The sequence below is a fragment of the Mobula birostris genome, chromosome 24, assembly GCF_030028105.1.
Source record: "Mobula birostris isolate sMobBir1 chromosome 24, sMobBir1.hap1, whole genome shotgun sequence".
Classification (NCBI taxonomy): domain Eukaryota; kingdom Metazoa; phylum Chordata; class Chondrichthyes; order Myliobatiformes; family Myliobatidae; genus Mobula; species Mobula birostris.
In genome coordinates this window covers 5,193,009-5,220,207 of record NC_092393.1, presented here as the reverse complement: position 1 = coordinate 5,220,207, position 27,199 = coordinate 5,193,009, and the positions used below count along the sequence as shown (strand labels likewise).

Sequence of the window (27,199 nt, the reverse complement as noted above, 5' to 3'; positions counted from 1 at the left end):
AAATCTGAGGAGTAGGTTTAAAAGGTGAGGGGAGGGGAGAAAGAAACACAAGGTGATAGGTGAAACCTGAAGGGGAAGGAATGAAGTAAAGGGCTGGGAAGTTGATTGCTGAAAAAGATACAGGGCTGGAGAAGGGGGAGTATGAGAGAAGAGGACAGAAAGCCATGGAAGAAAGATAAGGCGGTAGGAGCACCAGAGGGAGGCAATAGGCGGGCAAGGAGATTAGGTGAGAGGGAGGGAAAGGAGATGGGGAATAGTGAGGGGGAGGCATTCCTGGCAGTTCAAGAAATTGATGTTTATGCCATCAGGTTGGAAGCTACCCAGATGGAATATATGGTGGTGTTCCTCCAACCTAAGTATGACCTCATCACGATAGTGGAGGAGGCCATGGATAGACGTATCGAAATGGGAAGTGGAATTAAAATGGGTGGCCACTGGGAGATCCTGCTTTTTCTGGTGGGCAGAGCATAGGTGCTCAGTGAAGCTGTCTCCCAATCTGCATCAGGTCCCACTGATATACAGGAGGCCACACCAGGATCACCTGACACAGTATATGACCCCAACAGACTCACAGGTGAAGGGGCCCTGAAGGGTAGTGAGGGAGGAGGTTTAGGGGCAGGTGTAGCACTTGTTCTACTTGCTAGAATAAGTGCCAGGAGGGAGATCAATGGGGGGGACAAATGGATAAGGGAGTCACGTAGGGAGTAATCCCTGTGGAGGGCAGCAAGTGGGTGGGGTGGGGGGAAGATGTACTTGGTGGTGGGATGCCGTTGGAGATGGCGGGGGTTGCAGAGAATTATGTGCTGGACGTGGAGGCTGGTGGGGTGGTAGGTGAGGACAAGAGGAACCCTATCCCTGGTAGGGTTGCGGGAGGATGGGGTAAGAGCAGACGTGCGTGAAATCGCAGAGATGCGGTTGAGGTGAGCGTTGATGGTGGAGAAAGGGAAGCCTCTTTCTTTGAAAAAGAAGGGGATCTCCTTTGTTCTGGAATTGAAAACCTCATCCTGAGAGCAGATGCGGCGGAGACGGAGGAATTGGGGGAAGGGGATGGTGTTTTTACAAGTAACAGGGTGGGAAGAGATATAGTCCAGGTATTAGTGAGTCTGTGGGTTTGTAATAGGCTTCAATAGATAACTGTTTCCAGAAATAGAGACAGAGAGATCGAGAAAGGGGAAGCAAGTGTCAGAAATGGACCAGGTAAATTTGAAGGCAGGGTAGAAGCTGGTGGCAAAGTGGATGAAGTCGATGAATTCAGCTTGGGTGCAGGAAGCAGCTCCAATGCAGTTGTTGATGTAGTGTAGGAAAAGTGCGGGCCGGTCACCAGTGTAGGCTTGCAACGTAGACTGTTGTTCAGCTTTCCCCTTCTGGTTTCACCTATAACTTTGTGTTTCACTCTCCACTCCCCCGCCTTTTAAATCTACTCAGCTTTTTTTCTCCAGTCCTGCTGAGCAGTGTCAGCCCAAAGCATCAGCTGTACTGGTTTCCGTAGATGCTGCCTGGTCAACTGAGTTCTTCCAGCATTTTGTGTGTGTTGCTTGGATTTCTCTTGTTAGTGATAAGGAAAAAGCAACAGGACTGGACCCAACACACACCCCACTCACGCACCCCACTCTCTTCTCCCATTTCTCCGCATTCCAATCATTCTCACTCTATTTACAGGGAAGGGGGAGCTGCAGGTCAAATGACTCCCTTCCTATAACAATGAGGCACAAATGTGCTAACCCCCCCCCCCCCCACCCCAAGATTCCCACTGCTGGTGAACGTTAGCTGATATCCTTTGCAAGGAATCCTGAATGGAATGGGAGGAATCTGGCTGAGGACAAAAGGATCCTTTATCTGCGGAGGACTTGAAGAATGATCCTTCCTCTTCAATAGTCTCTCTGTTTTTGCTTTTCCATAGAGTACTTCCTCCACATTGCATAGAGGTTTGGGGTAGGAACCCTATTTGCCTGCTCCTCCAGAAACCCAGCTTTAAGCAACACTAAAAACATATCCCACAAAGAAATACAGAATCTGCCCTCCTCCCTGTCTGCTTATCTAACTGGCTACAGGCACCCTTTTCTACATACTCTAAACCTTGTCATAATTGAATCACTGTACTTACAGAATGACCTACAGCTGGTGCTATTAAAGACAGCACTACACCTTTTATGGGAAAAATAGCCAAACTAATCATGTGTCCCACCATTCCAGAAATTAATTCAACATTCTCCGGTGGGTTACCACTATCGCAGTATATTTCTGTGATAAGAAATTTAGACTATGTCCACACTATGCCGGATAATGTTGAAAACTAAGCTTTTTCTCCTCATTTTGACCCCCTGTCCACACTAAAGCGGCATTTTCATCTCCTGAAAACGGAGATTTTCAGAAACGGTCTCCAGAGTGAATAAATCTGAAAACGCCTAATATCCGTTGTAGTGTGTAGGGGGTAAACGGAGATGTTTAAAAACGCTGTCATGACAACACCACAACAACAATGGTTTTTCTGCTTCTGCTTGGTGCTGCGCAAGCACTGCCGGACGGCTGTTATAACGCACAGTGGGTGTGAACGGCGTGAGGGTTAAATTGTAAAGTGAGCTTTTTTGACTATTTAAAAACGCTGTCATGACGTGCTGGAACAGGTGGCCACAGCGCGGCATTTCATTGTTTTATTGAACGCAACCCCCCACATAACCTCACAATTGCAGAACAGACGGCAACGAGACTAAAGACAGAAGAGTTAGAAATGTACTCACCAAATACTTTGACCCATAGCTTACTGAATAAATACTCACTTTGCCCAGTTTTCTGTCCTTGCTTGTATGAAGGTGGTTTACCTATTTATGCAAGTACTTCTCTGACAATAGATGTGTAACAGCCTAATGTAACATTGTATGGAAATACAAGATAACATCAATGCAAACATGTTTTATACATTTAACAAGGTGCTTTATTAATGTAACAGAGTTAGTCAGTTTTTCAATGTTCGTCATCAGCCGGGTCATACTGTCCGTGAACTCCCTGTCGGTTGCCTCCATACGCTCCAGTATTTTTTTTTTAGTTTTAAGTCCTCCTGCGCGAGAGCCAAGAGCAATTCCTTTGAAGTTTTTCTACTCTGTAACTGGACAAACGCGCCGTTTCCTCTTCGCTTGTTTTCTGTGTGTCCTGCTCATGCCCAGTAGAGGAGATTCGCCCAAGTATTCGTGTTAGTGTGGACAGAGATATTTTGAAAAACACTTAGTGTGTACGCCTGTCGTTTTTACTCGAAACCAGTGTTTTCAAAATTATCCGGCGTGGTGTGGACGTAGCCTTAGTACCCACCTCTACTGTGCTGCATTCTGCTCGGGGTTCTAAATTCCATTCAGTAAGAGTGGGATACCTAAGTTTAACTGCTGCTGTTACCTGGAACCAAGCAGCTCGGGAAACAAGCAGTGTTCTCAGGGTGTTATTGATTGTGTGTTGGGACGATAGGCTTCCTAAGACACCCACCTCACTGTTAGATAGGATCACTCTATTATTACCCCCCATATCCTCAATTATCATCAGGCAAAAGACTCCCCAACCTTTTGTCTGTACGTATCTCCTAAACTCATTAATTCCTTAGTGGAGAATTCTCTGAGCTCTGATGTCTCGAAGGTGATATATAACATAAATAGAAGCGGTTCCAACACAGACCCCTGTGGAACACCACTAGCCCACTGGCAGCCAACCAGAAAAGTCTCCCTTTATTCCCACTCTTTGCCTTCTGCCAGTCAGTACTGCTTTATCCACACTAGTATATTTCCTGTAATGCCACGGACTCTTAACTTGTTAAGTAGCCTCGTGTGGCACCTTGTCAAAGGCCTTCTGAAAATCCAAGTACACATCAACCAATTCTCCTTTGTCTATCCTGCTTGTTATTTCTTCAAAGAATTCCAACAGATTTGTCAGGCCAGATTTTCCTTGGAGGAAACCATGCTGGCTGTAGCTTATTTTATCATCTGCCTCCAAGTATCCCGAACCACATCCTTAATACAGGTTTCTCCCGCCATCCGAAGGTAGAGTGTTCCTATGAAACGGTTCGTAAGCCGGAATGTCGTAAAGCGAAGAAGCAATTACCATTTATTTATATGGGAAAATTTTGTGAGTGTTCGCAGACCCAAAAATAACCTACCAAATCATGCCAAATAACACATTAAACCTAAAATAACAGTAACATATAGTAAAAGCAGGAATGATATGATAAATACACAGCCTATATAAAGTAGAAGTACTTTTCCACAATCATTGCCTGAACTGTTCTCCGTAGCGAAAATCTCACGCAAGCGCTGTTGGCAAAAACACTCTCTCCAGTAACCTTTAAGCTATGAAGCTGCCAAATAACACATAAAAATACACAGCCTGTATGAAGTAGAAATAATGTATGTACAGTGTAGTATCACTTACGGGAATCAGGAAGACAGCTTGCTGAGCACACTGATGATGGTGTGTTAGACTGAGTCGTCGGGAGTTTGGGTGGTGCAGTGGCCCCCAGCCTCCGGGCAGCGACCCAATACCAATCCACGAAGCATACAGGGGTGCAGCGGTAGCCGGGAGGCACACAGCACACCTTTAAGGAAAAAGCCAAAATAAACTTGCTAATTAATTAGGTGCCGCCCGGCACGTAATTGTCGGCCCAGATCAGAGCGACGCAATCGGCAATCACCTCTGATCTGGGCTGACATTTATGTGCCGGGTGGCACCTAATTAATTAGCTTGTTTATTTCTGCTTTTTTCTTAAATATGTGCTGTGTGCCTCCCCGCTACCACTGCATTCTCTGCAAATCAGTGTCCGTGGCCTGGGGGTTGGGGTGGTGGGACACTGGGGTGTCATCTCATCGTCGATCAGTGCAGGCAGGTCATCTTCTCCTATGACTGCCCGCCTCGATGTCGAAGGTCGAGGATCGTCGTCTGCTGTGGCTGATGTGGAAGGCTTGCTTGACTGCTGAGCCTCGCGCATTTTTCTATCATACAGTTCTTTGTAAGCTCTCAAACCATCCTGCAAATATGCCCTAAACCGACGTACCCTTTCAAAATTAAAGTCGTACTTTATCGTTGCAGCGAAAATCTCACGTAGTTGCTTCACGTTCAGTTCCTGGATGACCTCACTTTCGCTACTGAATTCGGTCTTGATTGTTATCCTTTTCTCTTCCAATTGCATTAGTTCTTCATCTATCAGTTCTTGGTCATGGGTTGCCAAAACCTCTTCAACATCATCTTTGTCAACTTCCACAAGCCGAACTCACTTTGTCCTTACTTCGTTCACCACGATCGAAACGCTTAATTATGTCTAGTTTTACGCTAAGTGTAACACCCTCACGAGCTCTTTTAGGTTTTTCCAATACCTTAGAACTCATCTTGCAAACGGCTGCTCACAGGCATGTGCTTAAGCAATGCCGGCTAGAATGCCATTCCGAATCAGGGGAGAGCGGCTGCTCGGGGCACGCGCTGCTTTTTTTTTTATCGTGCGCTGCTTTTCTTCATAACAATGAAAACACCTTCTGTTAGCGAAAACAGGGAACTAATGTAGGTCTTTTGTAACAGTGAGGTTTCGTAAAGCGAATGGTCGAAAAGCAGGGGACACCTGTAATCAATTCCAACATTATCCTCAACATTGAGGTCAGACAAACTGGCCTATAGTTTCCTTTCTTCTTCCTCTCTCCCTTCTTGAAGAGTTGAGTGACATTTACAATTTTCCAGTCTTCCGGAATTGAATTGAATTGACTTTATTGCTTACATCCTTCATATACATGAGGAGTGAAAATCTTTACGTAACATCACCGTTCAAATGTGCACTTATAGTAATTTATAATAAATATTCAGAAATTTATAAGAAATATGTATAATAAATACTAGTGAAATTTAAGAGACTGCTAAACAGCTATATGGAGGAATTTAAGGTGGGGGGTTATATGGGAGGTAGGGTTTTAGGATCAGCACAACGTTGTGGGCCGAAGGGCCTGTACTGTGCTGTACTATTCTATGTTCTATGTTTAAATATTGATATTTATAATAAATATCATTCTGGAATCTAGTGATTTTTGAAAGATTATTACTAATTCTTCCACCATCTCTTCAGCCACCTCTTTCAGAACCCTGAGGTGTAGTCCATCTGATTCGAGTGACTTATCTACCTTCAGACCTTCCAGTTTCCCCAAGAACCTCCTCCGTAGTAATGGTGACTTCACACACTTCTGACCCCTGACATTCTGTGTCTTCCACAGTGAAGACGGATGCAAAATACTCATTCAGTTATTCTGCTCTTTCCTTGTCCCCCATCACTCAACCATGGAACATCTGGACACCAAAGATGCATTTTTCAGGATCCCTTGTTCAAGTTTGCTGACGACACCACTGTCATTGACCAAATCAAAGGTGGTGACAAATCAGCGTATAGGAGGGAGATTGAAAATCTGGCTGAGTGGTGCCACAACAGCAACCTTTACCCAATGTCAGCAAGATCAAGAAATTGATTATTGACTTCAAGAGGAGGAAACCAGATATCCATGAGCCAGTATTCATTGGGGAATCAGAGGTGGAAAGGGTCAGCAACTTTAATTACTCAGTGTTATCATTTTGGATGTACAGGAGCCTCAGGACTCTCACCAATCAGTTTAGGAACAGTTACTACCCCTCAACCATCAGGCTCTTGAACCAAAGGGTCACTTACCCATCACTGAACTGTACCCACAGCCTATGGACTCACTTCCAAGTACTCTTCATCTTATGTCCTTATATTTATTGTTTATTTATTATTTCTTTTTGAATTTGTGCAGTTTATTGGCTTCTGTACACTGATTGTACGCCCAGTTGCTGCAGTCTTTCATTGATTCTAGATTTCGGATTTATTGGGTATGCCCGCAAGGTTGTATATGGTGATAGGCAGTATATGTACTTTGAGAGTAAATTGACTTTGAACTTGAACTGCCCATGTAGCCATACAAATGCCTTTCAAATGTTGTTATTCAGTGGGTCATACAGCTGCTCCCGGAGGAGCAGGTCTGGAGCCAGGAGAGAAATGTTGCAGGATTGCTCTCGCAAGACTGCAATGAGAGATGTGTGGGTGCTGAGACAGGCCTGAAATAGGCCTCAGCTCAACTGGCCAAAGCTTTTTGTTCTAAGTGCAGGTTTCCTCTAGCAAGGTGGCCCTGGGCATATTATGCACGTCAGGAAAGGAAGACAGGGAGGGTTGCAATATCTGCATCTCTGACTCCCACCACACATGGCTGCCAGCTATCTTGGAGAGTGGAGAAAAGTGCTACTCTCAAACATGTGGTAAAGACCATTCGGTTGTTTTGGAGCTGTAAGATCCATGTGAACATCAAAACAGAGCTGCATGTGCTGAAGGTTGCAATCACTATTGTTTTTGCATTAAAGGTGGATGATAGTGATGCCTCTTCAGACTCCTATGACGAGGATGCTAGGAGTGAGGTTGGACTGCTGGACGGTCCTGAACGGTCAGAGACGAGGCCTATTCTCTCAGTGCGTGAGTATTCAGGAAAATAACTTCTGTGATCTGCATTAACCCTCTTGTACAGAAATGTTAACTAAAATCTGCAAATTAATCGTTATGGCAACTTTGCCCAAATTACATAAGCTACAGTGGTCAAGAAATAGTGAGGTTGCCTGTAGTGGGACTCCTTCATCAATGCATTAGCACTTGCTGTAGAGCTACCCATCTTTAGAAGAGCGCTGGATTCTCCCGTATATGGGGTAGTTTATAACTGTGGGGATGTCAGTGACGTTCACAGCTTGTACACAAATAAAACAAAATCCTGACCATCCCTTTTTCAAATTATCTTCTTTTGTGCCCATTCAACTCTCTTTTGAAAGCTCCAAGTTATCTGTTTCCACCACCTTTAAAGACAGTGAGGTGCTGATCGTAATAATTTTCTGCATAAATAGCTTTTGCTCATATTCCCCTTGTACCTTCAGCACATCATTTTGAACCTATGGCTCTGATCTTTGAAATACCTGCGAATATGGATTCCTTGCCCAAACCAGCATCTCTATCGAATCTCTCATCCTTCACTCCAAGGACGAAAACTAAAGCTTCTCCAAACTAACCTCCATCTGAAATCCTCTTCTCTGGAACCATTTGAGTAAACCTTTTCTACACCCTTTCAAGGTCTTTCTCATCCTTGCTGAAATGCGCTAATCAGAATTGTATGCCGCGTTTGGTACTGAAAGTGTTGAAAACACTCTGCAAGTTTGAGATTTTTGCCTAGATCAGAAAGTGGTTACAGGCAGAGATTAGAGTCAGAGCACAGACATTTTTAATCTGTCCCTGGCCCAGGCAGTTGTCCCCACAAGCATCAAGATCGCCACCATCGTGCCAGTGCCGAAGCATTCCAATGCCACGGGCCTGAATGACTTCCGCCCAATTGCACTCACCCCCATCATTGCAAAGTGCTTTGAGAAACTGGTTCTATCACATCTGAAATCCTGTCTGCCCACTACCCTGGACCCCCATCAATTTTCCTATTGCACGAACAGGCCTACAGAGGATGCCATCTCCACAGCACTTCACTCTGCCCTGACCCACCTGGACAGCCCCAACTCTTACGTCAGAATGCTGTTCATTGACTTTAGTTGGACATTCAATACTGTGATCCCCTCCAAGCTGATCACCAAACTTCGCCAGCTTGGTATTAGCTCATCCCTCTGCAATTGGACCTTGGACTTTCTGACTAACAGACTCCAATCAGTTAAGTTAGACAACCTCTCCTCCTCCACTCTCACCCTGAACACCGGTGTACCTCAAGGCTGTGTGCTGAGCCCTCTTCTGTACTCCCTTTTCACCTATGACTGCGTTCCAGTACATGGTTCTAACTCCATAATCAAGTTCACAGACGACACCACGGTGGTTGGTCTGATCAGAGGGGTCTGGCCTGCAGGGACAAGGTCCAGCACCTGGCTGCGTGGTGTGCCGACAACAACCTGGCCCTTAACACCCAGAAGACCAAGGAGATCGTTGTGGACTTCAGGCATGCTAGGAGCCACACTCACGTCCCCATCTACATCAACGGAGCTGTAGTGGAGCGTGCATCAAGCTTCAAGTTCCTTGGTGTCCATATTTCCGAGGATCTCACCTGGTCCCTGAACTCCTCCATCCTGATCAAAAAGGTGCAACAGTGCCTTTATTTTCTGCGGAGCATCAAGAAAGCTCAACTCTGTCCCAGGATACTGACGGACTTTTACCGCTGTACCATTGAGAGCGTACTCACCAACTGCATCTCAGTGTGGTACGACAATTGTCCCGTATCAGACCTCAAAGCATTCCAACGGGTGGTGAAAACTGTCCAGCGGATTATCGGCACCCAATTGCCCACCAATGAGAACATCTACCATAAACGCTGCCTGGGCAGGGCGAAAAGCATTATCAGGGATGCATCTCACCCTAACCATGGACTTTTTACTCTCCTCCTATCCGGTAGGCGCTACAGCCACAAATTACAACCACATAAGTACAACCCTGCAGAACACCGTGGTCACTGGTAGACAACCACAAAAGTACAACCCTGCAGAACACCGTGGTCACTGGTAGACAACCACAAAAGGCCCCCTGTATTCCCACTCTGCCTCCTGCCAGTCAACCGTTCTTCTGTCAACGCTCGTATCTTTCCTGTAGTATCAGAATCAGGTTTAAAATCACTGGCATATATCATGAAATTTGTTAACTTTACGGCAGCCATACAATGAAATGCATGATAAATATAGAGAAAAAATAATTACAGTGAGTATATTTATCTCTATTAAATAGTCAAGTTAAAAAAGTATGAAGTGATGTTCTTGGGTTCAACGTCCATTCAGAAATCGGATGGCAGAGGGGAAGAAGCTGTTCCTGAATCATCGAGTGTGTGGCTTCAGGCTCCTGTCCCTCCTTTCTGAATGTAACAGTGAGAAGGGGGCATGTCCTGTGCGGTGAGGGTTCTTAATGATGGACACCGCCTTCTTAAGACACCGTTCCTTGAAGATATCTTGGATACCGTGGAGGCGAGTACCCATGATAGAGCTGACTAAACTTACGAAGTTTTGTGTCTTATTTCAATTCCTGTGCAGTAACTCCCCCATACCAGACAGTGATGCAGCCTGTCAGAATGATCTCTACAGTACATTTGTAGAAGTTTTCGAGTGTTCTAGTTGACAAACCCCAAATCTCCTCAAATTGCTAAAGAAATATTGCTGCTGTTATTTTATCTAGCAGCCTCATGTGCGGCATCTTGTCAAAGGCCTTCTGAAAATCCAAGTAATCGATGTTCGTTGACTCACCTTTGTCTATCCTGTCTGTTATTTCTTCAAAGATTTCTCCAACAGATTTATCAGGTAATATTTCCCCTTAAAACCATGCTGACTGCATCATGTGTTTCCAAGTACTCCAAAACCTCAACCGTAAAAAGGGATTCTAACATCTTGCCAACTACTGAAGTCAGCCTAACTGCCTATAATTTACTGTCTTGCCTCCCTCCCTTCTTGAAGAGTGGAGTAACGTTTGTAATTCTCCATTCTTCAAGAACCATTAGTGATACTTGAAAGATCACTACTAATGCCTCCATAATGTCTTCAGCCACCTCCCTCAGAGCTCTGAGTGTTGTCCATCTAGTCCAGGGTGAATTACCTGCCTCCAGACCTTCCAGCTTCCAAAGCACCTCCTTCCTAAAAGTGACTGCATTCACTTCCGCACCTTGACATTCTCAAATTTCTGTCACGCTAATAGTGTCTTCTACAATGAAGACCAATGCAAATAAATTTCAAGGCTATATAATTTATGCATACTTTGATAACGTACATCGAACTTTGAAAATTCTCACTGAGTTTGTGATTTGAGTCCCCAATTACTACCTCTCCGGTGTCATTTTCTAGCAGTCCAATATCCACTCTTACCTCTCTTACTCTTTATATATCTGAAAAACTTCTTTGGTATCCTCTTTTATGTTATTGGGTAGCTTACCTTCTTATTGCACCTTTTCTCTCCTTTTGCATTTTTAGTTGCATTCTGCTGGTTTTTGAAACATTCCTCACCCCGTAGCTTCCCACTAATTTTTGCTCTATCATATGCCCTCTCTTTTGCTTTCCTACTGTCTTTGACTTCACTTGTCAACCATGGTTGCCTCATCCTCCCTTTAGAATACTACTTTTTTTTGGATGAACTGATCCTGTGATTTTCAAATTACTCCCAGAAACTCCAGCCATTGCTGCTCTGCCACCATCCCTGCTAGTGTCCCCTTCCAATTCTTTTGGCCAGCTCCTCTGTCATTACACTGGAGTTTCCTTTACTCCACGTCTGACTTGAGTCTCTCCCTCTCAAACTGCATATTATGATCACTTTCTCCAATGGGTTCCTTTACTTTAAGCTCCCTAATCAAATTTAGTTTATTGCACCACACCCAATCCAGAATCGCCTTTTCCCTAGTGGGCTCAACCACAAGCTACTCTAAAAATCCATCTCGTAGGCGTTCTACTGATTCCTTCTCTTGGGATCCAGCACCAGCCCGACTTTTCCCAATCTACCTGCATATTGAAATTCCCAATGACTATACTAACATTGCTCTTTTTACATGCCTTTTCTATCTCCCATTGTAATTTGTAACCCACATTCTGGCTACTGTTTGGAGGCCTGTATGTAACTCCCATCAGGGTCTTGTTATCCTTGCAGTTTCTACATCTTCTGGTCACTCTTTTCTAAGGATTTGATTTCATTTTTTATCAACAGAGCTGCCCACCTACCTGCCCGTTCTTTTGATATGATGTGTATCCTTGGATGTTAAGCTCACCAACTGATCTTTTTCCAACCACAGCTCTTGTGATGCCCACGTCATACCTGCCAACTTCTAAATGCGTTACAAGATCTCTCCCTTAATTTGTATACTACGTGCATTCAGATTTAACACCATTAAACATGTACTCATCACCTTTTTTTCAATTTTGATTCTGTTACTGGAAGTTAAATTCTTATCCATTTCTAAACTACTTGTCTTTTCCTTTAATCTGGAGACTTCAGTAGCCTCTGCTGCACTCTCCCTCCCTTTCACTTTGTCCTCTTTTCCAAGCTGTTGAACCCACCCCCTGTGATTTAGTTTAAAGCCCTACTCACAGTTCTAATTATGTGATTCATCAGGACCCTGGTCCCAGCTTGCTTCAGGTGGAGCATCTTTCTCCTTCCCCAATACTAGTGTCGATGGCCCACGGATTGAACCTCACTTCTGCCAAGCTTTGGGAATGCGTTTTGTGTTTTGATCTTATTAACCCTGTGCCTATTTGCATGTGGCTCAGGTGACAATCTCAAGAACCTTTTTGGTTCTGCTTTTTAATTTAATCCCTAGCTGCTGCAATTCTTTCAGCAGAACCTCTTTGTTTGTTTTTCCTACATCGTTGGTATCCACATGGGCCACAACAACTAGATCTCCTCCCACTCCCAATTCCTTTGCAGGTCAGATGAGATGTCCAGAATCTGGGCACCAGGCAGACATCACAGCCTTTGGGACTCTAGATCCTGGTGACAGAGAATTGTGTCTATTCTCCTGACTATGCTATCCCCAATTAGAACTATATTTCTCTTCTTTGCCCACTCTTGAATGCCTCCCTGAGCCTTTCAGTTGCTCATCTGGTCCTTCAACCCCCACTGTCAGACCTGTTGAGCAAGCTCAACAGCAGAGGCTCCTCCAGCACTACCTCTTTGATCTCCCTAACTGCCTCACTCACAATTGTATCTTCTTGCCCCTGATGACAGACCAGATTTCCTGCCTGCCGCACCTCCACCAGTGCCCCTAAGTCAGCAGCAGGGTGAAATAGCCAGGGAGCACCGCTGATTGATGTTTTGCTCCCTTAGCCCTGGTACGTCTCCTGGTGGCAGAGCAGTGGCAGCATGTGTCTGTGCCACCCCTTGCAGCTTCCACAGGGGTTAGTCGTTCCCCCAATTTCTGTCCTTCCTCCTCAGCCGTAGCCAAAAGCTGCCCTTTTCTGCCTCTTCAGCCAGCTCTCTGGTGGCCTTCCTGAGCCTCGCTCCAGTCACTGCCATGTCGTGGATTAACCTTGTCATCGATGTGCCAACGAAGCCCCGACATCCTACCTCCACAGGGTAGATGATGGTCCTCCAGCCAGCTGTCAGGTCTGAGTACTTCAGCTCTTCCGCTCGTGAGCATCCTCCACTCCTTTCTCCCAGGGGGTGGGAGTCTTGGACCATAGTACAGTACAATGTCTGGGCAGAGAGATATGCTGATGATTTCTGTGGGGAACTGTAGCTGTCTGCCGAGATTGGCGCTCATGTTCCACTCCTTGACTCGGGAGAGGAGCCTTGGGCAGGTGCATTCAATGCTCTTAGCAGCCTCAACAAGTGCGATGATTTCTCGTCCCGCTGGGGAAAGGCTGCTTCTCACGTCCCACCTGCAGGTCTCTAGGATCTTGCCAGCTTCTTTAGGACCTAGTCTTGCTGCCATCCGTAACCCCCTTGGGACAGCGCAGTCTTGCATCCTGTGAGGATGTGTTGGATGTTGGCATTGGTGGTATCACGTAGGGGGAAACTATCCTCGCTGCTGAACGACTGGTGAAGATTTCAGGAGCAAGCTAATAGGTTGCCCTGATGAGGAAGCTGAGTCTGGCTTGTGGGATCTTCCATAGGTCAGACTAGTTCAATGACCTATTGTTGCTATCTTCCCATGTTGTCCAGCTTTGCTGGCGGCCCTAGGCCACTGCCTTCACCCTGTCGCGCTCCTGCTCTGTCCTTGTCACCTCCTTCATTACCGTGGCTTTCTTCCCTATCTTTCTCCTTCTTCAAGGCCTTTGACCAGAAGCGTGTTGCCTTTCCCCAGCCGAGTCCTGCGTGTCCAGCCTGGACTCTGTTGACAACCTCTTGGTGCTGCAGCCTGCTGATGGCCTGGTCTTCTTCAACTTCGACACTTCATGTCTGGCCGGTATGGGTTGGAGTATTGGCATGACTCACTCAGTACAAAGTCCAGTTGGGTTTTCTCCTGCCTATACCCCAGGCTGGTGGATCTCAGTGGCAGTTGCAACATGTTCTCTCCAAAAAAAAGCGAGGCAGACCCAGCCATATTATTTAAAAAAATGGTTTTGGTCCAGTGACTTTATTCTGCGTCATTTTGGGTCTTAACCTCTCTGCCACTGGGAAGTTTCTCTCCGTTATTGCCTATACGCTTCATAATTTTAAATATCTCCATCAGATCCCCTGATAACCCTCTCCATTCATCTCAAAGAGAAAAGCTACAGCCTTTTCACATAACTGAAGTCCTGAAGAAGGGTCTTGGCCTGAAATGCCGACTATCTTTTCACTTCCATAGACGCTGCCTGACCTGCTGAGTTCCTCCAGCATTTTGCATGTGTTGCTCTAAAGTCCCTTCTCCCTGGAATTATTTTAGTTTATCTCTTCTCTTCTCCAGGCTCTCTTGCAATTTCAGAGAAATGTGGCACCCACAACTGGACCCACTAACTGAAGTCATAGTTAAACTAGTGTCTGTATAGGTGATTCACGACTTGCTTGCTCTAACACTCTGTGCCTCTGCTTGTAACTTAGGAAATCTGTATTAACTTATTTTTTCAAACAACCTTCTCAACCTGTCAAGCTAAGTTTGGAGAATGATTGGGCTTCTGTGATGATGGAAGCCAAGATACTGTAAATGATCTGCTTGTTCATTTGGTTAGCATGTTGTGAATTCTCATGCTGAGTCCCACCATCGTGGAAGATAGGGATGTTCTTAAAGTTGCCTCCTGTTGGCTGCTTAAGTATCCACAGCCACTCATGACTGACAGGACCACAGAACTATGATCTGATAGGCATAAACTATTCTGAAGTACACACTTAAAGAAGAGTTTATGCATCATATTGGGAAAGCACTAGATCCTTTTTATGATCTGATATGTTTGCTTGGGATCACTTGTTCCTGTCTACGACCTGCTAATTTTGCTCCTGTGGATATGAGGAACCCTGTGCAGCTTCACCACATCAAGACATCGTTATACTGTTCCTAGGACGTCCTTTCTATTGAGCTGTAATGTTAGAGTTGAGTATTGTACCAGGTCATAAGTTCACCGATTCTGATAGTATACATTTCTACTGATAGTCCAGAGAACCTCGTTGATACCCAGTATTAGGGTGCTAGGTTCATTTTGTGTCAGTGACTTGTGGCCCAGTTGTAGTTCTAATGTGAGGGAGGGACTGTGTCTCCTGTAAAGCTGTGGTCACTGCTGTCATGAAAAAATATATCTTTAACTGATGGGAAGAATGTGTTTGGAGGTTCGTCCCTGTTTGTCCATGCCACAGACCGAATATAACAGCTCTGCCCTTCAGAGCTTGGTCATTGATGATACTGTCAAGTCATTCCTGGTGATGGACTCTGTACTTCTACCTAGGGTACATTCTGTGTCCTTTCAGAGCTTCTTTCAAGATGCTCAGCCGAAGATAATAACGTGGAGTTGCTTATCACTGCCAGGGGAACGTTGCCAAGTGTATACCACTTCCGAGGCAACGGGTTGATCTGTTCAGCTGGTGGGTAGAACATGCCCTGGGACGATGACAGGCTCTGCTGCCTCGGCCAAGCAGTATCATCCTAAATGTTGCTTTCCTAGTTGAGGCAAGAGTGCTCCAGATTTAGCCACAAGTCCCCAGATGCTTGTGAGGTTTGTGAACAGTGTGTCTCTTTGCCTTATGCAAATCTTCTTGGTTGATTGTTTAACATTTTCTTGTAGTGGTTTGACAATCTGTTTCTCAGGGCAGCAAAAAATCCATGTTACTGAAGTTAGAGGAGCAACACCTTATATTCCGTCTGGGTAGCCTCCAACCTGATGGCATGAACATTGACTTCTCTAACTTCCACTAATGCCCCACCTCCCCCTCGTACCCCATCTGTTATTTATCTATTCCTCTACCCCTCTCCCCCCTCTCCCCCCTCTCCCCCCTCTCCCCCTCTCCCCCTCTCCCCCCTCTCCCCCTCTCCCCCTCTCCCCCCTCTCCCCCTCTCCCTCCCCCCTCTCCCTCCCCCTCTCTCTCTCCCCTCTCCCCCTCGTTTTCCCTCTCACAATAACTCCTTGCCTGTTCTCCATCTTCCTCCTTTGCTCCCCTCCCCCTTTCTTTCTTCCAAGGCCTTCCATCCTGTGATACTCCCCCTTCTCCAGCCTTGTATTCCTTTTTACAATCAACTTCCCAGCTCTTGACTTCATCCCTCCCCGTCCTGCTTTCTCCTATATTTCGGATCTCCCCCTCCCCCTCCCACTTTCAAATCTCTTACTATCTTTTTTTTCCGTTAGTCCTGACGAAGGGTCTTGGCCCGAAACATCGACTGTACTTCTTCCTATAGATGCTGCCTGGCCTGCTGTGTTCTGCCAGCATTTTGTGTGTGTTGCTTGAATTTAGATTAGATTATGAGGACACACAGTCCTCTTTTATTGTCATTTAGTAATGCATGCATTAAGAAATGATACAATGTTTCTCCAGAATGATATCACAGAAACACATGACAAACCAACTGAAAAACTGACAAAAACCACATGATTATAACATATAGTTACAACAGTGCAAAGCAATACTGTAATTTGATAAGAACAGACCGTGGCACAGTAAAAGTCTCAAAGTCTCTCGAAAGTCCCATCATTTCACGCAGACAGTAAACCTCCAGCACTGCAAACTTGCCGATGCAGCATCCTGGAAGCATTCGACCACAGTCCGACTCCGAGTCCGTCCGAAAACTCCGAGCTTCCGACCAGCTCTCCGACACCGAGCACCATCTCTGCCGAGCGCTTCGACCCCAGCCCCGGCAACAGCGAATAGGCAAAGCCGAGGATTTGGGGTCTTCCCCTCTGGAGATTCTCGATCACACAGTAGCAGCGGTAGCGAAGCAGGTATTTCAGAAGTTTCTCCAGATCTTCCTCTGTGCTTCTCACAGCTGTCTCCATCAAATCAGGATTGTGCACAGTCCCCTAGTTAACACATATCGATATCATTCGGAATGGCTGCGCGCGCTGCGTCGCGCCGCCATCTTCTCCTCCCTCCAACTTCCAGCATCTGAAGATTTTCTTGTGTTCACAATGTTACAGAGGGTCTGGGGTCTTCCTGACACAAATAGGGTTTTACAGCTCTCAGCAGTTTAATCACCATTCATTATTTAATTAGGTACATTTAAGTTCCCTTTTTTGGCTGATAGGATTTGAACTCCTCTATCAGGCTCTTTACACCAGACATAGGGTTTTAAGTGTGGTAGCAATAGTCTGCTGCTACTATTCGTTAATGTGACCCACAGATTCATGAAGACTGGAAAAGTCGTGTGAAAGCCAGCAGGTCCCATTCCATTTTGAAGGAGTTTGACTGTCATCACATACCAACGGGGGTGGAGGGGGTGTACTACCCTTCCGATGAATTGAGTAACTCGAGCAGTCGACAGGTTACATTGATAATGGTGGTGCAATGAGCTGGTGGGACAAATAGCTGAAAGGATAAGTTCAAAATCTTTAAAGGAAACTTTCAGGAAGTGAACAGTGCGAGACAGCAAAGAACTGTGTGTTGAACCAAAGTCAGAGGGTTTAATTAAGTCGAGTCAAGTTTATTGTCATTTTAACTAAATGCATGTATACCATTAAATCGGGATGTTTCCCGGACCAGGGTATGAAGCACAGTGATACACATAACACACAATAACTTAAGAAGGTAAGGATAAAATTTACAGAAATCTGCATAAATAACAAACTAAAGTGCATAAATTAAATATCGTATGGTAAAGAACAGATTAACCGGTGACACTTGGAATATGATGCAGCAGGGAGCTCAGAAGCCTAATGGCCTCGGGGAAGAAAATGTTTCCCATCCTGACCGTTCTTGTTTTTATGATCATAGTCTCCTGCCTGACGGTAGAAAGTCAAAGAGGATGCTGGATTCTGGATGGGTGGGATTCTTAATAGTACTAAGGGCCCTGCGTACACAACACTCCTGATAAATATCCCCGATGGATGGTAGGGAGACCCCTATGGTCCTCTCAGCTGTTCGTTCTCACAATCCTTTGTAGGGACTTCTGGTCTGTTGCTCGGCTGCTGCAAGCCAGATGTAGATGCAACTTGTCAGGACGCTCTCAATGGTGCTCCTGTAAAATTCAGTTACGATGGGGAGGGGGGAGCCTCACTTCCCTCAATTCCTTAGGAAGTGAAGGTGTTATTCAGGGAGGTGATATTGAGGGAGCAGGAGAGGTCATCCGTAATGTGAACTCCCAGGAACTTGGTGCACCTAACTCTGCACAGAGGGGGATGGTTCATTTGCAGCTTCCTGAAGTCCACAATGGTTTCCGCGTTCAGACTTGTGTGGTTCCTCTCACACCAATCCGCTTGCCACTCTACTTCCTGTCTCATCTTGTTACTGATGAGGCCAACCACTGTTGTGTCATCCGCAAGTTTGATGACCTGGGTAGAGCTGAGTCCTGCGATGCAGTCGTTTGTCAGGAGCGGGCTGAGCACACAGCTTTGGGGAGCGCCAGTGCTGAGTGTAATGGCACCAGAGATGTTGCTGTGTACACAGACTGACAGTGACCTTTCTGTTACAAAGTCCAGAGGGAGGTGTTGAGACCCAGCGAGGACAGTTGGGCACAATGCAAAACAGTTGGAAAATAAGACGTACATGCAATGAGGATAATACAATAATCCACAGAGATTTAATCGTGTGTAGAATAGGAAAGTTAAATGTTTTAACTTGGGAAGATATACTGTATATGAGGATATGTCACAGAATATATCCAACCGTGTATTCCAGAGTTAAGGATACACCTAGTATTGAAAGGACAGGCAGGTAAGCAGAGGGGATAGGGTGGCTCGGTTGGTAAAATCAAATCCTTAGAAAGGGGAGACAAAGGATCGGAAGCAGTAGAACCCTTGTGGGTGGATTTAAGAAGCTGCAAGAGTGAAAAGGCTGTGATGGGAGTTATATACAGGCCTCTACGTAGTATCCACAATGTGTGATACTACAAAGGAAAGGCAATTCTGGATTGGGTATTGTGTAATAAATCAAATTTCATTAATGATCTTAAGGTATAGGAACTTTTGGGAGGCAGTGATCATAATTTGATAGAATTCACCCTGCAGTTTGAGAGGGAGAAGATAAAGTCAGATGTAAGTGTATTACTGTAGAGTAAAGAGAATTACAGAGGCATGAGGAAGCAGCTGGCCAAAGTTGATTGGAAGAGATTACTATCAGAGATGACGCAGAACAACAATGGCTGGAGTTTCTGGGGACAAGTCGGAAGGCGCAGGATAGATCCATCCCAAAGATGAAGAAGTATTCTGATGGGAAGATGAGGCAACCATGGCTGAGAAAGGGAAGTCAAAGACAGCATGAAAGCAAAGGAGAGGGCATACAATGTAGCTAAAATTAGTGGGCAGTTAAAAGGATTGGGAAACTTTTAAAAACCAACAGAAGGTAACTTTAAAAAAAAACAATAAGGAGAGAAAAGATGAAATATGAAGGGAAGATAGCCAATAATATAAAGGAGGATACCAAAAGTTTTTCAAATGTAGAGTAAAAGAGAACCGAGATTACTGGAAAATGGCACTGGTCAGGTAGTAATGGGGACAAAGGAATGGCAGAGGAACATAATAAGTATTTTACATCAGCCTTCACTATGGAAGACACCAGCAGTAATGCAGGATGTTTGAGAGTTTCGGGGATGGGGGGGGGGCGAGGTTTGGCAGAAGTGTGTAATTGCTATTACTAAGGAGAAGGTGTTTGGGAAGGTGAAAGGTCTGAAGGTAGATAAATCACCTGAACCAGATAGAATACACCCTAGGGTTCTGAATGAGGCAGGTGAAGAGATTGTGGAGGTATTAGTAATGATCTTTCAAGGATCACTAGATTCTGGACTGGTTCTGGATGACTGGAAAATTGCAAATGTCACTTTACTCTTTATGAAGGGAGGGAGACAGAAGAAAGGAAATTATAAACCAGTTAACCTGACTTCGATGGTTGGGAAGATATTGGAGTCCATTATTAAGGATAAGGTTTTGGGGTGCTTGGAGGCACATGGTAGAATAAGCCAAAGTCAGCATGGTTTCCTTGAGGGGAAATCTTGCCTGACAAATCTATTGGATTTCTTTGAGGAAATAACAGGCAGAATAGACAAAGGAGAGTCAGTGGATGCTGCATATTTGGATTTTCAGAAGGCCTTTGACAAGGTACTGCACTTGAGGTTGCTAAACAAGATAAGGGCCCATGGCATTACAGGAAAGATACTAGCATAGATAGAGCTGACTAGTGGTGTTCTGCAGGTATCGGTATTGGGACCGCTTTTCACATGACTTAGATGACAGAATTGATGGTTTTGTGGCCAATTTTGCAAGGCGAAGATAGGTGGAGGGGCAGGTAATGTTGAGAAAGCAGAGAGTCTGCAGAAGAACTTAGACGAATTTGGAGAATGACCCAAGTGGCAGATGGAATAGAGTGTCGAGAAGTGTATGGTCATGCTCTTTCGAAGAAGGAATAAAGGCCTAGACTATTTTCTAAACTGAGAAAATTCAAAAAATCAGAGGTACAATGGCATTTGGATGTCTTTGTGCAGGATTTCTGAAAGGTCAGCTTGCAGGTTGAGTCTGTAGTGAGGAAGGCAAATGCAATGTTAACGTTTGTTTTGAGAAGGCTTGCACATAAAAGCAAGGATGTAATGCTGATTCTTTTGAATGTATGGGTGAGGCCTCATTTGGAGTATTATGAACAGTTTTGGGCCCGTAATCTAAGAAGAGATGTGCTAACATTGTAGAATGTACAGAGGGGGTTCATGAGAATGATTCTGGGAATGAAAAGGTTGACGTATGAGGAGTGTTTGATGGCTCTGATTCTTTACTTGCTGGAGTTTAGAAGAATGCCGGGGGGAATCTCATTGAATATTGAATATTGTAAGGTCTGGATCGAGTGAATGTAGGAAGGATATTTCCGATAATGGGTGAGTCTGTGACCAGAGCGTACAGCCTCAGGCTAGAGGGATGTCCATTAAGAACTGAGATGAGGAAGAATTTCTTTAGCCAGAGGGTAATAGAAACATAGAAAACCTACAGCACAGTACAGGCCCTTTTGCCCACAATGCTGTGCAGAACATGTACTTTAGAAATTACTTAGGGTTACCCATAGCCCTCTGTGGAATTCATTGCACAGGTGACTGTGGAAGCCAACCTATTGAGTATATTTAAAACAGAGGTTGAGAGCGTCAGGATTAGCCGGGGCATCAAAGGTCATGGGGAGAAGGCAGGAGACTGGGGCTGAGGGGGAAAATAAATCAGCCACCATGGAACGGTGGAGCAGACTCAATGGCTTAATTCTGCTCCTATGTCTTATAGTCGTAGTAACTATTTGCTGTACAGTGCAAAACTCTGGGGGAAATGCTGTTTACTCGTGACCTCCAAGGTGCCTTTGCTGGCTGCCCTCCCTTTACCAGGGGCGACTGCTTGATCCTGAAGCTATCTTCTGACTGGTGCAGAGTCATGAGCCCTGCCTGTCAACACGCTTTGACAACTGCCACATAATCTAAGTTATCACCTGCCAGAATCTCTGACATTCAGGAGCAATCAAAACAATGAAAAGCTATTAAAAATTAATCTCACTATTAAAAATTAAGAATTGGTCTTTAATATTTTACAATTTTATTTTTAAAAAACATGACAAGCACACAGAGGTGCCACGAGTGTGCCAGTCAGCTACTTACACACTACCGTTTGTGGCTGATCCTTTATCTGAGCACCTCTTCCTTTTTGCCATGGCAAGCCTAGTCAATATTTTACTTCAGGTACTGGCCCCCGATCTAGAATACATTTCTTTTCTGCTGTGTTCCGAGCGCTGCCCGCCAGGAGGAGTGCTGATGTGTCAGCTGGTGAAGAATGCTGCTTGGTGAGGCTTGGTGTCTGGTCAACATTGAGGAGTCCCAAGGCTTCTCCCTCCATTGCGACAGCCCTACTGGTAGGTTTGTTCTGCAAATCAGTGATGTACTTGGAGTTTACATGAGGACAAAGGGAAAATAGTCAAAGCAGTAGATCATTTGGCTTCCTCACCATCCAGTGTCATTTTCTTGCACAAACTCCAACTCCCTAAATTTCCTTCATGTTTTGACTTTAAAGCATGAAACAGTACTACACAGCCCATGATATTGTACCAAACTAATTAAGATTATGATGCCCAATTAAACTAATTTACCTACACAATGTCTGTATCCCACCCCTCCTCCCGTTCTCTGCATATTCATTTGGATATCCAAGAGCATTTAAACACCACCATTGCATCTGCCTCCACTATTAATCTTGGCACTATGTTCCAGGCAGAGCCCTCTCTATATAGAATAAAACTTGGCTGCACATCCCCTTTGAACTTGCACCCCCTCACCTTTAAGGCATGTCTCTGGTATTAGACATTTCAACTCTGGAGGGAAAAGAATATTCTGACTGACTATCCTATCTTTACCTATGAAAATTTTATTAACTTCTAGCACGTCTCTTCTCAGCCTTTGCTGCTCCAGTGAAGAAAGCCCTAGTTTGTCCAACCTCCCATTATAGTAACAGCTCTCTAATCCAGGGAACATCTCGGTAAACCTCTTCTGCACTCATTCCCACACTCTGACGAGTGTCCAGAATAGAGAATTCCAAGAATACAGTATTCCGGGTGAAAGTGTTTCCTTTCAGTCATGAATAGCTAACTCCTGGTCCTAAACACCCTAGCAAAAGAAAATGTCCCTGCATCCTGTAAAAATTCGTAAGATGCTTCGACGTGATCACCTCTTCTACGCTCAAGAGAATAGGCCCCATCTGCTTCATCTCCTCTGTGGAGCAATTTCTCCCCAACATCATTCTGGTGAACCACTGCTGGTGAGAGATTGTTCTACATGTGGTCTCACCAGAGCTCTCTCTATACTCAAAGCCTCATGCATTAAAGGTAATCAATCAATTGTCTTCTTTCATCCTTACTGTATCCACACATAACATTCGTTGATTTGAAAACAAAAACACTCAAATTTCTGTTTTTTTTTCAATTTCTTTTACAATCAGAATCAGGTGTAAACTAGCAATATAAAAATTGTTAAAGCTTCTCCAGAAAGATGCATGAGGGGATAGTGTGGACAATTTGTCAGCCAGTGGAGCTTTTCTCATTTCCTCAGAGGAAACCCCACTTTCAATTCCTGGTGCAAATCCTTGTGGTCAGCATCTGATGATTTGGTGGTGTTTCTTCGATTTATCAGTGACGTTGAATGACTTTGTTGTCCTCCATTTAACGGACTATTGATTTTTATAGACAATAGACAATAGGTGCAGGAGTAGGCCATTCGGCCCTTCAAGCCAGCACCGCCATTCACTGTGATCATGGCTGATCATCCACTATCAGTATCCAGTATTTTTGTTGGGCTCTGGAGATTATATCTAAATTGCTGTAGGACGATCCCAGCATGTGGGTGAAGTCCAAATCTTCAGACTCCCACTACACTGATGTTGGCTTGCTAGATCTAGAGAACCTACAGGGAATTTGCTACCTTGCCACTATGTCACTGACTATAGTTGAAGTAGTTCTTAGGTTTCTTTTGTCTAATATGCTGTGCTGTTTCAGGCAACGGCAGAATAAGAATGCTGACAAACCAGTGTTAGTGTCATTGTGCAGAAGAACCTTGGCCACCTCCCTGCGTTCAGCAGTTCACTGGATTAACAATGAAGTTTAGTTTCACATGATTCCCAAGATTGTGGATGGTGTCATGGCAACAATAAACTTCTGCTACGTGCTGTGGGCATTTTGTGAACTAGGACCCTGCGCAGGTTTTTCAAATGATATCCATTCCCATATCTTCTTACTGTTTGTGTCCTAGCACCACGTGAATTAAAGTCATTAATGTACATAGCAGGGATTAGTGGCCTGTGGAGCATTGGGTTTTGCTCTGGTGTTGTCCAAGCCATGATGTAGTCCATCTTGTTTATAGGAAGACTAATTTGGTGGCTTGTTCAGGTATGGTAACCAAAGGTGTGATATTGCTGGCCTGCTTATCCTTGTATATGTGTTTCCACAGGAGAAGCACACCTGGTGTTTCCAGCATATCTGCTAAGTATTTGTGCTTCACTTGAGAAGTCAGAATCAGGATCAGGTTTAATATCACTGACATATTTCATGAAATGGCGTGTTTTGCAGGACTATACAGTGCAGTACATAAAAAGTTACAATCAAGTTACGATAAGAAATGTAAAAAATAAATAAGTAAATCAAAAAGAGATGCAAAATAGTGAGGTAGTTTTGGTGGGCCATTCAGATGGCAAGTTAGAAGTTGTCCTTAAAACACTGAGTGGGTGTCTGCAGGCTTCTGATGGCAGTAATGAGAATAAGACATGTCCTAGGTGGTGAGGACCCTTAATGATGGGCCATCTTTTGAATATGTCCTCTGGTGAGGAGGCTAGTGCCCATATTGGAGTTTACATCCCTCAGTGTTAAGTTGTATCATCTTTGTAGAGTCTATTGCCTAACCTTGAAAAGGGTAGCCTGTGGCAGTTTGTGAAACTGAGAAGTCATTACTTGTTCAGCTATCTAATTTCTTACTTAACACAAGAGACTAGCGCTGCCGTCTTCTGGAGGATTTGATTTTCTGGATTTTAGAAGGGTCCCTGCGGGTAGGAAGGAGGCAAACCTAAGTGGGCTACTCAAGGAAGAAGGAGAGTATAATGAGAAATTGTAGGGCAATAAGGCTAACGGTGATAGTGGTGGGAGTGCATGTGAGAACAGGGCTCTTATCTGTTAATATGATTGAGCAGGGTCAGCACTGATTAGACATGACTTAAAATTGAAAGAAAAGGGGAAAAAAAAGACAAAACACAGGCGGCAGTAGTTGGGAAAGAGGGAGTTTCAGCTGGACTGTGCTGGGGCCAATGTCCAGGTAGTTCTGACTTCAATCTAAATAAAGATCACTTTCATGTAAAGGGAAATATTGAAAGTTACTTAAACGTCCAGGTGTCGTGGAACAGTAAGTGAACTGAAAGAAAAGAGGAAGGGTGATGGTAGGCCTGAAGGTGGGGAGAATTTTAGAGACCAGCTAGGGATGGTTTAAACATTTGATGGAGTGAGAAAATACAATGAGAATAAACTATTGAGGAAAGTAAATGCCAGCTGGAAAATCTACAAAAATGCAAAACAGTAGAGTAGTCTTGATAACTGTTGGTTCCTTATAAATGGGAGACAGGAATTAACCAGGAGTGAGGAAGTGATACGCTTTGATTGTGGAAGACACCTACAGCATATCAAGAATAGTGGGAAACAAGAGAGTTTAAGGAAAAAAAGTGAAACTTAAAATAGCTAATATTGCCAGAGGAGAAACTGCAAAGTAATCTAAATGGATCAAAGGTTGACAAATTCCCTCAATCTGATGACCTGTACCCTTTGGTTCTGGAATATGACTGCAGAGAATGGGTGCTTTAGTTTTGACCTTTCAGGCTGCCTAGTTTCCAGAAAGGGTCACATCAGAATCACATTTATTATCATTGACATGCTGTGAAACTTGTTTTATGGCAACAGTACATTGGAAAATATAAAAATTAAAATAATTTACAAAAATTTAAATAGTGTAAATCAGTGATAGTGAAGTTCATGGATTCTTGGACTGTTCAAAATTTTGATGGTGAGGGACAAAGAAACTGTTCCTAAAACATGAAGTGTGGATCTTCCAGCTCCTGCACCTCCCCGATGATTCAATTGCCAAGAGGGCATGTCCAGGATGGTGAGGGTCCTTAATTGTCGATGCTGCCTTTTGAAGATGCCCTCAGTGGTGGAGGGGGTGATGCTCAGGATGGAGCTGACAAAAGCCAGTAACCATCTGCAGTGGAACGTCCATATCAGACAGTGATGCAACCGGTTAGAATACTCCGCACTGTACATCTGTAGACTCTTTCAGTGACAGACCAGATCCCAAGCTCCTCATGAAAAAGGGCATCTTTGTTAGAATACTCCGCATTGTACATCTGTAGAAATTCTCTGGACTCTTTCAGTGACAGACCAGATCTCAAGCTCCTAATGAAAAAGAGCATCTTTGTGATTGCATCGATGCTCACAACTCACAAAGTGATCACAAACGTAAGGTAGGAGAAAGAGGGAAAGAATGATTAGCCTAACACTTGAAGGATGTTGAAATGCTCTTATTTAGTGGAACAAGAGATCTACTTGCAAGAGATGCATTCTTGTTGAATTTGACAGTTGATATAGGAATGATGTTTTCCTTGCTGGAATATGTAGAACCAAGAGTCAGTCTAAAATAAAAGGCTAACCATTAAAAGAGAGGTAGCTCCCCATCACCTCTCTCCACTTGCAATCAACGTTTCTGCTGCCTTTGACTAATTAGCCAAGGCTTGTAGATCTTGTTTTTTAGCTTTTGGATCCTGCTCTCTCAACACAGTTCATGCTATAGCACATTACAGGACTTTGTTCATTGCACTTAAGCTTAAGCTGGTTAGATTTCTCCATGTAGGTCATGGTTAAGCGTTGCAATATCCAGCTAATTAGACTAAGCAATTCTTCCGCTCTGCCATCTCATTTCTGAATGGACACTGAATCCATGAGCACTACCTCACTATTATTTTATTTCTATTTTTGCTCTACTTATTTAATTTTACATATATATATATATAATGTGTGTGTATATATTACTGTAATTCAGTTTCCTTCCCCATTTTTATGTATTACATTGTACTGCTGCTGCAAAAATAGTAAGGTTCACAACATATGCCAGTGGTATTATTTCTGATTCTTTGTTTGGGTATTAATTTGTGGATTATATAACTTGTTTTAAACATTGCAACTGATTCTCAATTGTCTTTTCCAACAATGAATCAATGTACTAACCATCATATAACTTCTTTTATGCGTAGAAAGAGCCAACACTTACAATGCTTTTGACATTGCGGAGCGAATAGAAATGGGTCAAATGGCTTCCATGTTCTTCAATAAAGGTGAGACTTTCATCCTAGATGTTTCCTATTTATGTAACTTCCCAAATGTATTTTAAATGTCATAATTGTACCCACCTCTACTACTTCCACTAGCAGTTTGTTCCATATTTTCACCTCCCTCTGTGTGGCAAAAGTTTCCTATTGAGTTCCTTTTAAAATCTTTCCCCTCTCACCTGAAATCTACGGCTTCTTGTTTTAGCCTCCCCTACTCTGGGAAGTAGACTGACCAGTCACGTTATCTGTGTCAGTACAGACTGGATGGTATGAAGGGATG

At 44.2% G+C, this 27,199-nt stretch overlaps 1 protein-coding gene across 3 annotated transcripts in view; it reads left to right on the top strand.

The window, feature by feature from the left end:
- The window catches only part of tmem104 (transmembrane protein 104), a 170,034-nt gene that overhangs the window by 80,309 nt on the left and 62,526 nt on the right, over positions 1 to 27,199 (top strand). For all 3 annotated transcript variants that reach the window (XM_072242293.1, XM_072242292.1, XM_072242294.1), the window contains 2 exons: positions 7,378 to 7,486; positions 26,845 to 26,925. In XM_072242293.1, the coding sequence (XP_072098394.1) occupies positions 7,378 to 7,486; positions 26,845 to 26,925 (190 nt within the window). The remainder of the gene's footprint in view (positions 1 to 7,377; positions 7,487 to 26,844; positions 26,926 to 27,199) is intronic.